Source organism: Bombina bombina, chromosome 4 (genome assembly GCF_027579735.1).
Source record: "Bombina bombina isolate aBomBom1 chromosome 4, aBomBom1.pri, whole genome shotgun sequence".
Classification (NCBI taxonomy): domain Eukaryota; kingdom Metazoa; phylum Chordata; class Amphibia; order Anura; family Bombinatoridae; genus Bombina; species Bombina bombina.
In genome coordinates, this window is record NC_069502.1 from 849,195,440 (window position 1) to 849,211,672 (window position 16,233).

At 38.9% G+C, this 16,233-nt stretch overlaps 1 protein-coding gene across 1 annotated transcript in view; it reads right to left on the reverse strand.

Annotated features, from left to right (window-relative positions):
• The window catches only part of LOC128657979 (uncharacterized), a 210,180-nt gene that overhangs the window by 96,997 nt on the left and 96,950 nt on the right, over window positions 1–16,233 (reverse strand). Inside the window, exon 6 of the mRNA XM_053712419.1 lies at window positions 3,391–3,477. Coding sequence (XP_053568394.1) covers window positions 3,391–3,477 — 87 coding nt within the window. The remainder of the gene's footprint in view (window positions 1–3,390; window positions 3,478–16,233) is intronic.

Consider the following 16,233-nt stretch of genomic DNA (forward strand, 5'->3'; position numbering starts at 1 on the left):
TTCAGCTCATTTAAGAGTGCCCACCCTACTCTAAAAAAAAAAAAAAAAACACCCCAAAAAAACCTAACACTAACCCCTCTTTAGGTACTTACAGTTGTTGAAGTCCCGCTTGAAAGAACTTCATCCTGGTGGCTCCATCTTCATCCAGGCGGCATCTTCATACATTGCGGGACCGGCATCTTCTACATCCTTGCGGAGCCAGAGCGATCGATGCGTGTAGGTCCAGGCGTAGGTCCAAGGCGGAGGTCCATCGATCTGACGTGAAGGTCCTCTTCATGCGATCGTCCGCCGCATACTGAGGATTGAAATGCAAGGTACTCCTTTTATACTGGGGGTACCATTGCATTCCTATTGGCTGAAAATTTTAAATCAGCCAATAGGAATAAGAGCTGCTTAAATCCTATTGGCTGTTCAAATCAGCCTCTAGGATTTAAGCAACTCTCATTCCTATTGGCTTATTTGAACAGCCAATAGGAAAGATAATTGCTTAAATCCTATTGATTTTAGCAGCTCTTATTCCTATTGGCTGTTTCAATTTTTTCAGCCAATAGGAATGCGATGGTACCCCCAATATAAAAGGGGTACCTTGCATTTCAATCCTCAGTGTGCAGCGGACTATCGCATGAAGAGGACCTCCACGTCGGATCGATGGACTTCCGCCTGGACCTCCGCCTCTGCGCATCGCCGCTCCACGGTGATGAAGAAGATGCCGGTCCCGCGATGGATGAAGATGGAGCCGCCTGGATGAAGATGCCGCCTGGATGAAGATGGAGCTGCCGGGATGAAGATCGTTCAAGCGTGACTTTAACAACTGTGAGTACCTAAAGAGGGGTTAGTGTTTTTTTTAGATTAGGGTGGTCACTCTTAAAAGAGCTGAATGCCCTTTTAAGGGCAGTAAAAGAGCTGAATGCCCTTTTCAGGGTAATGCGCATACAAATGCCATTTTCAGGGCAATGGGTAGATATGTTTTTTTAGATAGTTTTTTTTATTTTGGGGGGGGGGTGGGGTTTTTTAATGTTAGTGGGTCTTTGTATTTATTTGTGAGCAAAAGAGCTCCTTTATTTAGGGCAATGCAATACAAAAGGCCCTTTTAAGGGCTATTGGTAGTTTATTGTAGATTAGGTTTTTTATTTTGGGGTGTTTTTTTTTTTAAAATGGGTATTAGAATAGGAATAATTTTTATTATTTTTGATAATTTGTTTTTTTGTGTAATTGTTTTTTCGTTCTGGGGTGGTGTTTTTGTTAGATTAGGGTGGGCACTCTTAAAAGAGCTGAATGCCATTTTAAGGGCAGTAAAAGAGCTGAATGCCCCTTTAAGGACAATGCCCATACAAATGCCCTTTTCAGGGCAATGGGTAGATTAGGTTTAACTTTATTTTTATTTTATGGGTTTGGGAGGGTGCGGGTTTGTAATGTTAATAGGTCTTTGTGTGTTTCTTTTGTAGGAAAAGAGCTGATTTCTTTAGGGCAATGCACTACAAAAGGCCCTTTTAAGGGCCCTTGGTAGTTTATTATAGATTAGGGATTTTTTTTATTTTGGGGTGTTTTTTTTTTTAAAAAAAAAAGGGTATTAGAATAGGAATATTTTTTTTTTTTTTAAAGAGCTTTATTGAAAAAGAAAGATTTGAAATGTACAGCATAAGAAATACATCTATTAAGGAAGTCAGATCCCATACATCAGGTATACAAATACATATGTCTGATCAAAGGAATAATTTTTCATTATTTTGGATAATTTCGTTTGTTATTTTTTGCAATGGTAGTTTTTTTTATTTATTTTTTTATTTTAGTATTTTAATTTTTTTGTAATGGTAGCTTTTAGTGTAAGGCAGCTTAGGTTGTATTTTTATTTCACAGGTAAGTTTGTATTTATTTTAACTAGGTAGTTAGTAAATAGTTAATAACTATTTACTAACTAGTCTACCTAGTTAAAATAAATAACTTACCTGTGAAATAAAAATAAAACCTAAGCTAGCTACAATATAACTATTAGTTATATTGTAGCTAGCTTAGGTTTTATTTCACAAGTAAGTTACTTTGTATTTAGATTTAAATAGGTATTATTTAGTTAATAATTGTAACTTTAATTTAGTTATATTTTAATTATGCTAAAGTTAGGGGGTTTTAGGTTTAGGGTTAGGTTTAAAGTTGGTGGGGTAGGTTTAGGGTTAGGTTTAGGGTTATGGTTAGGTTTAAAGTTAGGGGGGTGTTAGATTTTGGGGTCAATATAGTTTAATTTAGGTTGTTGCGATGTGGGGGCCAGCGGTTTAGGCGTTAATAGGTGTAGTTAGTGTTGGCGAGTTGGGGGGTGGGGTTTAGGGGTTAATAGCTTTATTTAGTGGTGGCGATGTGGGGGGGTTGCGGTTTAGGGGTAAATAGGCTTAATTTGTGTCAGCGATGTTTCATAACGGCGGTTTAGGGGTTAATAGGTTTAGTTTGTGTTGGCGATGTTTCAGGACGGCGGTTTAGTGGTTGTAAGGTTTAGTTAGTGTCGGCGATGTGGTGGGTGCGGTTTAGGGGTTAATAGGTTTAGTTCATGTCGGCGATTTTCGGGATGGCGGTTTAGGGGTTAATAGGTTTAGTTAGTGTCGGCGATGTCAGGGAATGGTGGTTTAGGGGTTAATACCTTTATTATAGACTTAAGATAATTCGTAAACAAATTTATTCATTTTTGAAAATTCGCCGATTCGGAAATTCGGATGCATCCGAATCGCAAATCGGCCAAAATTAAACGCACGTCTAGAGGGCATGTGTGTGTACTATTCACATGAAGCAGAGCGTGAGAGAGAAGGGAAGTGAGGGCATGTGCGTGTATGATTCATATGAAGCACAGGGTGAGAGAGAAGGAAAGATAGGGCATGTGTGTGTACTATTCATATGAAGCAGAGGGTGACAGAGAATAGATGGCATGTGTGTGTACTATTCATATGAGGCAGAGGGTGAGAGAGAAGATGGGGCATGTGTGTGTACTATTCACATAAATCAGGGGGTGATAGAGAAGAGAGAGCATGGGACCGATTTAAGAAGCAGCGGATGCTGCTGTTTCCACGCAAGCCTTTAGGCTCGCTGGAAACATAAGTTAAGAAGCAGCTTAACTCATCCCCCACCTCCGAGTTGGTGGACAGCAATCATCCCAAAAGAACACAATCAGGATGACTGACACCCCCTGCTAGCGGCCAATCTGCAGGGGGCGGAATTGCACAAGCAGTTCACACGAAATGCTTGTGCAATGATAAATGCCGACAACATATGCTGTCGGCATTTATCGATGTGGGGCGGACATTAATAAATCGGCCCCTATGTGTGTGTAATATTTGCATGAAGCAGAGGGTAAGATCATTTCAGAATCAGATTTTTCTAACTGTAAAGCTTATACCATAGATCACTCACTTGCAGAGACATCCGATGGCTGAAAATTCTGTACAAGGTCTCCTTGTGCTCCTGTGTAGAGATGTTCATCACTGTGACCTGTTAGTTCTAATAGAGAATACAATTTGCTTAGGTAATCATGAAACAATGTACTATGTTTTTTGTTTTTTTTACAGAGCTGTTATTGGATAATCTACTTTTTCAGTCAGACTATGCACATCACAACCTATGAATGTGACATGCATTTCCTGCTAGTATGTTGCATAAATAAGTTTTTGCCTATAATAATATTAATATATAATTGCAATCGTAAACTTTAACAAATTAAAGCCTAGTATCAAATAATAATCTTAGAAACAGGGACACTATAGTTCATTAAAGTTTACAAAGATGCTTCTTTTTTAAAATACTTACCTTTGTGTTATAGTAAACCTAACTCCGATCCTCCACCCGCATTTCCTGATTTCATTCACATATTGACAACGCAATGATTGGAGGAAGCCAGATTCCGGATTTAAGTATATATATTTTTATACATTTTCAAAATTACATATATGCAGTAATATAAACTGATGTGATTATTAGAATCCATCACTACATCGATAACATGTAAGTATTCTGACATATGTTAATCATCATAAAGTATCCAAAATATAACATTTTATGGAGAATAAAATTTAAAGGACCAGTCAACACATTAGATTTGCATAATCAACAAATGCAAGATAACAAGACAATGCAATAGCACTTAGTCTGAACTTCGAATGAGTAGTAGATTTTTTTATAACAAATTTCAAAGTTATGTCTATTTCCACTCCCCTTGTACCATGTGATAGCATTCAGCCAATCACAAATGCATATACGTATAGTCTGTGAATTCTTGCACATGCTCAGTAGGATCTGGTGACTCAAAAATTGTAAATATAAAAGACCGTGCACATTTATTTAATGGAAGTAAATTGGAAAGTTGTTTAAAATTACATGCTGTATCTGAATCATGAAAATGTAATTTAACCTGAGTGTCCCTTTAAGTACATATATGCAGTAATATAAACTGATGTAGTTATTAGAATTCATCACTACATCGATAACATGCAAATATTCTAACATATGTTAATCATCGTAAGGTATCCAAAATATAGCATATTATGGGAAATAAATTTGAGGTACATGTTCACAGAGTGATATATCATTGTTTATCATTATATTAAATCTAGGTATGATAATCCAACTTATTATCATAAAAGAAAGAAAAGAGAAAAAAAAATAGGGGGTAAAGACTCGCTCCTCTCCACTCCCGCCCCCTCCCTCTCCTCCACAATCCTTATCCTCTAATCCCTTCTTCAGGGTATACAAGTCATTCCATTGTTCTTCAGATATTGTTCTTTAAGGTATAAGGGTTTAGATAATGGTAGAGTAATGCTTACTACTCGGCCCAATGAGCCGAAAAATTACTTGCATGAATGTTTAGTAATACATATTCCAAGTTGCTAAAGGGTCTTATTAGTTAAATCTGTGAATTTTGTGGGAGTGATTTGATGACTTATATCCACTTATTAAAGAATTGTTTTAACTGTATGTTAGTCGGATATTGTAAGGAATATTGTTCTAAGATATATTATATATCTCAGTGCCTGTTTAAATTCATTAAATTTAGGAGCTCTAGATGTTTTCCATTTTTTAAGGATAAGATTTCTAAGTGTTAGAATAGCTGTATTGATTATTGCATCATTCCTGCATTGTTCTGAATATTTAGTTAAGAAAATTGCATGCTGCGGCAGGATCTTAAAATCTATGAGCAATATTTTTTTAAGCCAATAATTTATTTGTGACCATAGTTAGCAGATTTTGGGACATGACCAAAAGTAATGAAATATGTTGGCATACTCTGAGCTATATTTTGGGCATACTTGACTTGTCTTATACCATTTGTTCTAATTATATGCTGTTATATATGCACGGTTTGCTATTTTCAGATGTGACTTATGCCATACAGTTGAAACCCATGGTTTATTGATTGATTTTAAACTATTTTGTATAACTTCTATACTAATCTCTGGTAGGTACTTCTGCCATTTTCACTGTATATCCTCTTTGTTTAGAGTCAGCCAATAATTCACTAGATTGTACAAATGGGAAATAGAATAGACCCCTTCCTGATATAGTTTAATTCTGGAACCAATTAAACCTGATGACCAGTCTGGATTGTATTTTTTTGTAGTCCATTTATATAATGTCTAGCTTGTAAGAAGGCAAAAAAACATAATTTATGCTTACCTGATAAATTTATTTCTCTTGTAGTGTAATCAGTCCACGGGTCATCCATTACTTATGGAATATATCTCTTCCTAACAGGAAGTTGCAAGAGGATCACCCAAGCAGAGCTGCTATATAGCTCCTCCCCTCACATGTCATATTCAGTCATTCGACCAAAACCAGACGAGAAAGGAGAAACCATAGGGTGCAGTGGTGACTGGAGTTTAATTAAAATTTAGATCTGCCTTAAAGACAGGGCGGGCCGTGGACTGACTACACTACAAGAGAAATAAATTTATCAGGTAAGCATAAATTATGTTTTCTCTTGTTAAGTGTAGTCAGTCCACGGGTCATCCATTACTTATGGAATACCAATACCAAAAGTACACGGATGAAGGGAGGGACAAGGCAGGAACTTTAAACGGAAGGAACCACTGCCTGAAGCCAGTGACGTGCAGTGACATCAGAGGCTGGTGAGGCAGTGGCAGGATACGCCTTCATTCTTTAGATATCCTTTGTTGAAGAAATAGCAATGCACATGGGTGAGCCAATCACATGAGGTATCTATGTGCAGCCACCAATCAGCAGCTACTGAGCATATTTAGATATGATTTTCAACACAGGACATCAAAATAATGAAGAAAATTAGATATTAGATGTAAATTGGAAAGTTATTTAAATTTGCATATGGGTTTCATATGGGTTTCATGTCCCTTTAAATGGTGTCTTGGAAAACTGATCAACTTAGTAAACATCTGATTTTAGTTTAAAGGATTGTAACAGAAACTCTTGCAAGATAACACAATGCTTGCTCTAATTATGAGATCTAGAAATCCATGCCCATTAAAATATGTTTAAAACATACTTTTTACTTTAATGCTGCAAATTATGCTTATAGATTCTTTCATTACATAAGGGATGAGAGTCAGAGGGGGAGGAAGAGAGACAGAGAGAGAAAGAGACCATGGGGGAGAACAACACATAAGGAGAGAGATGGATAGAGTGAGACACACACACACACACAAGTTGGTGGGGGGGAGAGGGACCACAGAATTTTAAAGTAATAAAACAGCAGAGCTACAGAGTTCAGAAAATGAGTCTATAATTTAGTGTGAAGTACAGAGGCAAGCTGCTAAGTTAGTGGGTGTAAAGTTTGAGTAAACAAAATACAAAAATGACCCTGCTGTAAAAGAGTAAACAAACACTAACCCACATTCATTAAATTATCATTTTCACTAACAGAATCCCTATCAGTAAAATCTTACTTTAATAAGATGTGGTTGAAACAGTGCAGTGCTCTCTGTGCCTCTCTCCTGCTCTGTAAAGATTCAGGAAGTGACAGTGGAACATTCCACTGCACTTAGAGGGGAAGAACTCTCTTTTTCACTTTAGCAAAGCTGGCAGCTTCACAGGACAGCAACAAAATATATGAAAGTTGTTTTTTCCGTTTTTGTTTTGTTTTATATGATTTAACATCCAGCCCCAACCCTATGTTCCACTTACTAATGCCTCTCTCTGGATTGGTTCAGCCCAAATAGGACTGCCTCAAATAAGCAGTTAATGGGCCATGCAATGATCTTAACCACTTTCATCCAGTAGATGGCGCAGCATGTTGTGTAATGGTGGGCAGACCTGCTTGTGCCTCTTCATTGCACAACATATAGCTGTGAGAAAAAAAAATGCTGGGAAAAAAAAATTAAAATTTTTTTTTAAAGCCAATAAAAAAATATATATTTTTGCCCATATGAGAGGTGAAGCACTGCCTCACCTGCCTCTAGTGACTGCACATCACTGCCTGAAGCACCTTTCTCCCAAAAATAGCCTCCGAAGAAGCAAAAGTGTCAAATTTGTAAAATTTTGAAAAAGTGTGAAGTGAAGACCAAGTTGCAGCCTTGCAAATCTGTTCAACAGAGGCCTCATTTTTAAAGGCCCAGGTGGAAGCCACAGCTCTAGTAGAATGAGCTGTAATCCTTTCAGGAGGCTGCTGTCCAGCAGTCTCATAGGCTAAACGTATTATGCTACGAAGCCAAAAAGAGAGAGAGGTAGCCGAAGCCCTTTGACCTCTCCTCTGTCCAGAGTAAACGACAAACAGGGAAGAAGTTTGACGAAAATCTTTAGTTGCCTGCAAATAGAACTTCAGGGCACGGACTACGTCCAGATTATGCAAAAGTCGTTCCTTCTTTGAAGAAGGGTTAGGACACAATGATGGAACAACAATCTCTTGATTGATATTCCTGTTAGTAACTACCTTAGGTAAGAACCCAGGTTTAGTACGCAGAACTACCTTGTCTGAATGAAAAATCAGATAAGGAGGATCACAATGTAAGGCAGATAACTCAGAGACTCTTCGAGCCGAGGAAATAGCCATCAAAAACAGAACTTTCCAGGATAACAGCTTGATATCAATGGAATGAAGGGGTTCAAATGGAACGCCTTGAAGAACGTTAAGAACTAAGTTTAAGCTCCACGGCGGAGCAACAGTCTTAAACACAGGCTTAATCCTAGCTAAAGCCAGACAAAAAGCCTGAATGTCTGGAACTTCTGCCAGACGTTTGTGTAGAAGAATAGACAGAGCAGAAATCTGTCCCTTTAACGAACTAGCGGATAAGCCCTTTTCTAAACCCTCTTGTAGAAAAGACAACATCCTAGGAATCCTAACCTTACTCCATGAGTAACTCTTGGATTCGCACCAATATAAATATTTACGCCATATCTTATGGTAAATTCTTCTGGTAACAGGTTTCCTAGCCTGTATTAAGGTATCAATAACTGACTCCGAGAAGCCACGCTTTGATAGAATCAAGCGTTCAATCTCCATGCAGTCAGCCTCAGAGAAATTAGATTTGGATGGTTGAAAGGACCCTGAATTAGAAGGTCCTGTCTCAGAGGCAGAGACCATGGTGGACAGGACGACATGTCCACTAGGTCTGCATACCAGGTCCTGCGTGGCCACGCAGGCGCTATCAGAATCACCGATGCTCTCTCCTGTTTGATCTTGGCAATCAATCGAGGAAGCATCGGAAATGGTGGAAACACATAAGCCATGTTGAAGACCCAAGGGGCTGTCAGAGCATCTATCAGCACCGCTCCCGGGTCCCTGGACCTGGATCCGTAACAAGGAAGCTTGGCGCTCTGGCGAGACGCCATGATATCCAGATCTGGTTTGCCCCAACGATGAATCAGTTTAGCGAAGACCTCCGGATGAAGTTCCCACTCCCCCGGATGAAAAGTCTGGCGACTTAGAAAATCCGCCTCCCAGTTCTCCACGCTTGGGATGTAAATCGCTGACAGGTGGCAAGAGTGAGACTCTGCCCAGCGAATTATCTTTGAGACTTCCAACATCGCTAGGGAACTTCTGGTCAGTGAGTAACCTTTTTAACTACTTGATAACTGTATATCGCTGTTTTGAAACTGGCTTGTTTTACAAAGGAATTTTGTCTCAAGCAAATAATAAGTTACGGCGACACATTGCAGTTTAACTGTCACTCTCACTTCATAGCGGGATTACTCATTTGTCCAACTATTCATTAAAGGACATTATAGTTAGTCTGCACTTTGGTTTGGACTTTCTTGATTTTGTACCTAATTGTATAATACCGGAGCTTATCCAGCTACTCACGTACACAGACCCACTTTTTTTCTGACTTGACATGGCAGGGGTGGATACAGGTGCTAATAGTATGGCTGACACAGAGTACACAGACGATAATACTGCATCAGATCCATCAGAGGATCAAACCACAGATTACTGTTATGAGATTTTTGATCTCATTACAAGGAAAAAGTTCTTTGATCAAATTTTTTCAGAGGACTTGGGCAAAGATAACTTAGATATAAAGAAATCTTTTAAATCACTACAACATTCTATGACAACAGACTTAAGACTCATGTGGGATATCATAGCATTTCAGAAATATCTTGATCATCAACGCATACCAAAAGGTTTAAGAATAAAAAAATATCCCTCTTTTGAGTTTGAAGATAGTACTGATATGGATGATTGGAATACTGCTTTATCTGAGTGCTCATTCAAACTTATTAACATTCTGGTACGAGTTGAGACAAAGAAGCGTGCACAATTACAATCAGAAATTAAAGTTAAAAAAGAAGATTTGAAAAATTATGAGCACTGCACTAATTATGCTGAAAATAAAAAGAAGATGGATGAGGCAATAAATAAATATGATGCCGAACAAGCTTCCAGAAAAGGCAACAAATTTAATTGTGATAAAGAAGATTATGAACAAAATAAAGTTTACAACTGGGCTGCTGTTCGAAAGCAAAGAAAAGAATCATTCTGGAAAAATAAGCAAGCTAATAAAAGCAATAATACTGGGAAAAGTCAACAAACCCCTAAAAGCAATGATGACTTGAAAGAACACCCTAAGTCCATTCTGAAAAATAAACAAAAAAGAAAAGTAGTATTCAGTAATGATGGAGAGTCCACTGATTCAGATGTTACATCTAGGGGTACTGGGATTTCTTCCAGTTCCTCTATTCCCTCTTCTCTCTCCTCCTCCCCCTCCCTCTCTTCTTCCTCTGCTTTTTTACAGGTGCCAGCGGTGGACGAACCAGAGGAGATCCAACGGACAGGTCGAATAAAAACAAGGAAAATAATTCCAAAAGAGAAAGAAGAAAGAGAAGATGGAGAAGCAAAAGGTCAAGTAAAGAACAAAAAAAAGAAGAAGTGAAGTTACCAATTGAGTCATCTGTTGAAGAGACCTCATCTGCATCTTCCTATGATCTAAGTGTGGTCAATATTTCGGACTATTCATTATCCAAAGAGGAAACTAAAGTCTTATCTAAAGGACTTGGGTTTGCACCTACTAACAAATTTTCAAGTTTCAATACATTGTTAGATGTGAACAAATTTGTACGCAAATTGTCTCTCAAAAGGTTTTTTGCACAGAATAGAACCAATGATATACCACCAAACAAAAATGTAGTAAGTCTTCAACATAATTCTAATGTTTCTCATTTAGCATTTCAGGATGCATGTGCTTTAACTACTCTAGAAGATCTATACTCAGATAATTATAATAATCAGGACTCCAATCCTCATTCAGTACCGAGACCCAACAAACATAACTCTGAGTTTTATCCAAAGAATTCTAGGGGCCCTTTGGTAAATGCATTTCAAAAAGCAGTTCAGGCTGATATACTGCGGCTAGAAAGTGATACTGGCAATAATGCTGCCTCCCCCAATCTCACATATAAAGAGAGACTAGCTGTTAAGTCTTTATGTGACAATAACAATATTGTTATACGTAATTCTGATAAGGGAGGCAGCATTGTAGTCATGAATAAGACTAGTTATTTCAGTGAAGCCTACAGACAGCTGTCTGACATAGGCACTTACCGTCTATTGAACAGCAATCCCACTAATATCTTTAAACATAGTCTTAAACAACTAATAGCTGATGGTATTACCTTGGGAGTCTTTAAAGAACAAGATATGAATTCCTTGTTACCTGAAAATCCAATATGTCCCGTGTTTCATCATGTACCCAAAATACACAAGAGTTTAGATTCCCCACCGGGTAGACCCATAGTGGCTGGAATTGGTTCCTTGTTTGAACCATTAGGAGAATGGTTAGATTCCATATTACAGCCTATTGCCACTTCCCAACTTAGTTATCTTAGAGATAGCTCACATCTCTTAAATACATTAGATAACATTAACTGGCAATCAAACTTTACTTGGGTTGTTATAGACATAACTTCCTTATACACCTCTATCCCGCAAAATTTGGGTATTCAGGCAGTTGAGTTTTTTCTGCATAGGGACTCTAATTTGGAATCCCCCATTACTGAATATGTTTGTGAGGTATTGAGATTTCTTTTGTCGCATAATTATTTTTTATTCGACAATCAATATTATTTACAAATATGTGGTACAGCCATGGGGGCCAAGTATGCGCCCTCATTTGCCAATATCTTTGTTGCCTGGTGGGAGTTACTTTATGTGTATACGCCAATGAACCCTTGGTGTGAAGATATAGAATTATTGGTACGCTACATAGATTACCTTCTTTTCATAGTTAAAAAACCTGTTGATGATACACTGTTTTATGAATTTATTGATTTTTGTAACAACAATGAAATGGGTCTAAAATTTACTGGGGTTTTTAGCAGAGTAAGTGTGAATTACTTGGACTTAACCCTTCAAATTATTGATAATCATATAGTGACCAAAACATTCAGAAAAACCACAGCTGGCAACACAATACTTCACGCCACCTCTCAACATCCACAACATCTTATTGAATCTATACCCAAATCACAATTTCTAAGACTTAGACGTAATACCAAATCTGATGAGATCTATGATCAGCAGTCTATAGAACTCAGAAATAGACTAACTAGAAGAGGATATAAGTTTCAGAAGTTAGAAAAATGTAGAAAAATGGTTAGTACTCATCATCAAAATGTTCCACATACTAGGCCAAAGGAAAATAGCTTTGATGACTCAATAGTGTTTACGACTGAATACAGTCAGCAATATCAGGATATAATAAACATCTTAAAAAAGCATTTACCAATACTGGCTACAGATGATGTACTTGGTGAATACATTCACAAATTTAAATTTGTCCCTAAAAAATCTAAGACATTGGGACAAATATTGTCTCCTAGTATGGTTAAGAATATATCCCAAGGTACTCCAAAAAACTGGCTGTCCAAAAAAGGTACTTATAAATGTGGGGCCAAAATTTGTTATGCGTGTCCTAACATCCTACAGGGTGACACGTTTCACTGCTCTGCTGATAACAACACTTACAATATAGACTTTTATGCCAACTGTTCTACTCAATATGCAGTTTATTTACTTACATGCAAACTTTGTTTCTGCCAGTATGTAGGCATGACATCATGTCATGTCAGAACTAGATTTAATGAACATATTAGGGATACTAAAAATTATGAATCTGACTCTGCAGTTGCTAACCATTTTAATTATGTTCATTTCTCTAATCAAGCAGAATTGGCTTTGCAAATCATAGATATAGCTATAGTTCCCCCAAGAGGAGGTAATAAATCCAAGATATTAGAGAAGAAAGAATTATATTGGATTTTAAAACTCAAAACACGCCATCCTATTGGCATGAATAGGGAATGCAATATCAGTTACTTTATTGATAACTAGATTATGTTAAATTATCAATGTTTGATATCTATGGCTTGTACTTTCCTCTTATTTGTTTCTTCCCTTTCTTTGTTAGCTTAATATCATTGTGCATCAGTTAACTGTACAATGTTTCACATTAGTTAGTTTTTTCTACTAGCAATAATATAGAAAACCATACAAATTAATCTCTTTGTTGTAATCAATGGTGCAAATTCCTTTATTTTAAAGTATATATATTTTTGCCCAACTTCATAATACTTGGTTTTTGAATTTTGTATCTTGATGCATTAAGTAGTTCTATTACTAGCTTTTACATCTTATGACTGTGTACTCTGTAACTCTGTTTATCAACTGTTAATTACAATTGCCTGTATCCACCCAGAACTATCTATGTTTTTAACCTGTTTTTATCTGGCTGCTGAAGGGTTAACCTTTTTCCTGTTTAGCCTATAAATTGTTAAGGTTGTAACATAGACAACAGTCTATGAGTAAGCGCCACTAGGGGGCGCGAAACGCGTAAGACCTTGTTGTTCTGTTTCCCCTGCCTGTCAGTCTGCCTTTTTAATATGGCTAAGTGCCTTCAATAAAGACTTTGTTTTTTACTACTTACGCTTGTGGGTCTGTTAAGTAGTGCCTGCTGCCTCCCCTTCTCTTGTATAACTTCTGGTTCCCCCTTGATGGTTGATGTAAGCCACAGTCGTGATGTTGTCCGACTGAAATCTGATGAACCTCAGAGTTGCTAACTGAGGCCAAGCTAGAAGAGCATTGAATATTGCTCTTAACTCCAGAATATTTATTGGGAGGAGTTTCTCCTCCTGAGTCCATAATCCCTGAGCCTTCAGGGAATTCCAGACTGCGCCCCAACCTAGAAGTCTGGCGTCTGTCGTTACAATCGTCCAATCTGGCCTGCGAAAGGTCATCCCCTTGGACAGATGGGGCCGAGAGAGCCACCATAGAAGAGAATCTCTGGTCTCTTGATCCAGATTTAGCAGGGGGGACAAATCTGAGTAATCCCCATTCCACTGACTTAGCATGCACAATTGCAGCGGTCTGAGATGCAGGCGCGCAAATGGTACTATGTCCATTGCCGCTACCATTAAGCCGATTACTTCCATGCACTGAGCTACTGACGGGTGTGGAATGGAATGAAGGACACGGCAAGCATTTAGAAGTTTTGATAAAATGGCCTCCGTCAGGTAAATTTTCATCTCTACAGAATCTATAAGAGTCCCTAGGAAGGGAACCCTTGTAAGTGGTAATAGAGAACTCTTTTCCACGTTCACCTTCCACCCATGCGACCTCAGAAATGCCAGAACTATCTCTGTATGAGATTTGGCAGTTTGAAAACTTGACGCTTGTATCAGAATGTCGTCTAGGTACGGAGTCACCGCTATGCCTCGCGGTCTTAGTACCGCCAGAAGTGAGCCCAGAACCTTTGTAAAGATTCTTGGAGCCGTAGCTAATCCGAAGGGAAGAGCTACAAACTGGTAATGCCTGTCTAGGAAGGCAAATCTTAGGTACCGATAATGATCCTTGTGAATCGGTACGTGAAGGTAGGCATCCTTTAAGTCCACTGTGGTCATGTACTGACCATCTTGGATCATGGGAAGGATGGTTCGAATAGTTTCCATTTTGAATGATGGAACTCTTAGGAATTTGTTTAGGATTTTTAAGTCCAAGATTGGTCTGAAGGTTCCCTCTTTCTTGGGAACCACAAATAGATTTGAATAGAATCCTTGCCCGTGTTCCGTCCGCGGAACTGGGTGGATCACCCCCATTAGTAAGAGGTCTTGTACACAGTGTAGAAACGCCTCTTTCTTTATTTGGTTTGCTGATAACCTTGAAAGATGAAATCTCCCTTGTGGAGGAGAAGTTTTGAAGTCCAGGAGATATCCCTGAGATATGATCTCCAACGCCCAGGGATCCTGGACATCTCTTGCCCAAGCCTGGGCGAAGAGCGAAAGTCTGCCCCCACTTGATCCGTTTCCGGATAGGGGGCCCTCTCTTCATGCTGTCTTAGGGGCAGCAGCAGGTTTCTTGGCCTGCTTGCCCTTGTTCCAGGACTGGTTAGCTTTCCAGCCCTGTCTGTAACGAGCAACAGCTCCTTCCTGTTTTGGAGCGGAGGAAGTTGATGCTGCTCCTGCCTTGAAGTTACGAAAGGCACGAAAATTAGACTGTTTGGCCTTTGATTTGGCCCTGTCCTGAGGTAGAGCATGGCCCTTACCTCCCGTAATGTCAGCTATAATTTCTTTCAAGCCGGGCCCGAATAAGGTCTGCCCTTTGAAAGGAATATTAAGCAATTTAGATTTAGAAGTCACGTCAGCTGACCAGGATTTAAGCCATAGCGCTCTGCGTGCTTGGATGGCGAATCCGGAGTTCTTAGCCGTAAGTTTGGTTAAATGTACGACGGCATCAGAAACAAATGCGTTAGCTAGCTTAAGTGCTTTAAGCTTGTTCATAATTTCATCCAATGGAGCTGTGCGAATGGCCTCTTCCAGAGACTCAAACCAGAATGCCGCCGCAGCAGTGACAGGCGCAATGCATGCAAGGGGCTGTAAGATAAAACCTTGTTGAACAAACATTTTCTTAAGGTAACCTTCTAATTTTTTATCCATTGGATCTGAAAAGGCACAACTATCCTCCACCGGGATAGTGGTACGCTTAGCTAAAGTAGAAACTGCTCCCTCCACCTTAGGGACCGTCTGCCATAAGTCTCGTGTGGTGGCGTCTATAGGAAACACTAAATATGGGAGGAGGGGAAAAAGGCACACCAGGTCTATCCCACTCCTTGCTAATAATCTCTGTAAGCCTTTTAGGTATAGGAAACACGTCAGTACACACCGGTACCGCATAGTATCTATCCAACCTACATAATTTTTCTGGAATTGCAACCGTGTTACAATCATTCAGAGCCGCTAATACCTCCCCAAGCAATATGCGGAGTTTCTCAAGCTTAAATTTAAAATTAGAAATCTCTGAATCCAGTCTCCCTGGATCAGATCCGTCACCCACAGAATGAAGCTCTCCGTCTTCATGTTCTGCAAACTGTGACGCAGTATCTGACATGGCTCTCACATCATCCGCGCGCTCTGTCCTTAACCCAGAGCTATCGCGCTTGCCTCTTAATTCTGGCAATTTAGATAATACTTCTGTCATAACAGTAGCCATGTCTTGCAAAGTGATTTGTAAGGGCCTCCCTGATGTACTTGGCGCCACAAAATCACGCACCTCCTGAGCGGGAGGCGAAGGTACTGACACGTGAGGAGAGTTAGTCGGCATAACTTCCCCCTCGTTGTCTGGTGATAATTTCTTTACATGTAAAGATTGACTTTTATTTAAAGTAACATCAATGCAATTAGTACACAAATTTCTATTGGGCTCCACATTGGCCTTTAAACATAGTGAACAAAGAGATTCATCTGTGTCAGACATGTTTAAACAGACTAGCAAAGAGACTAGCAAGCTTGGAAATACTTTTC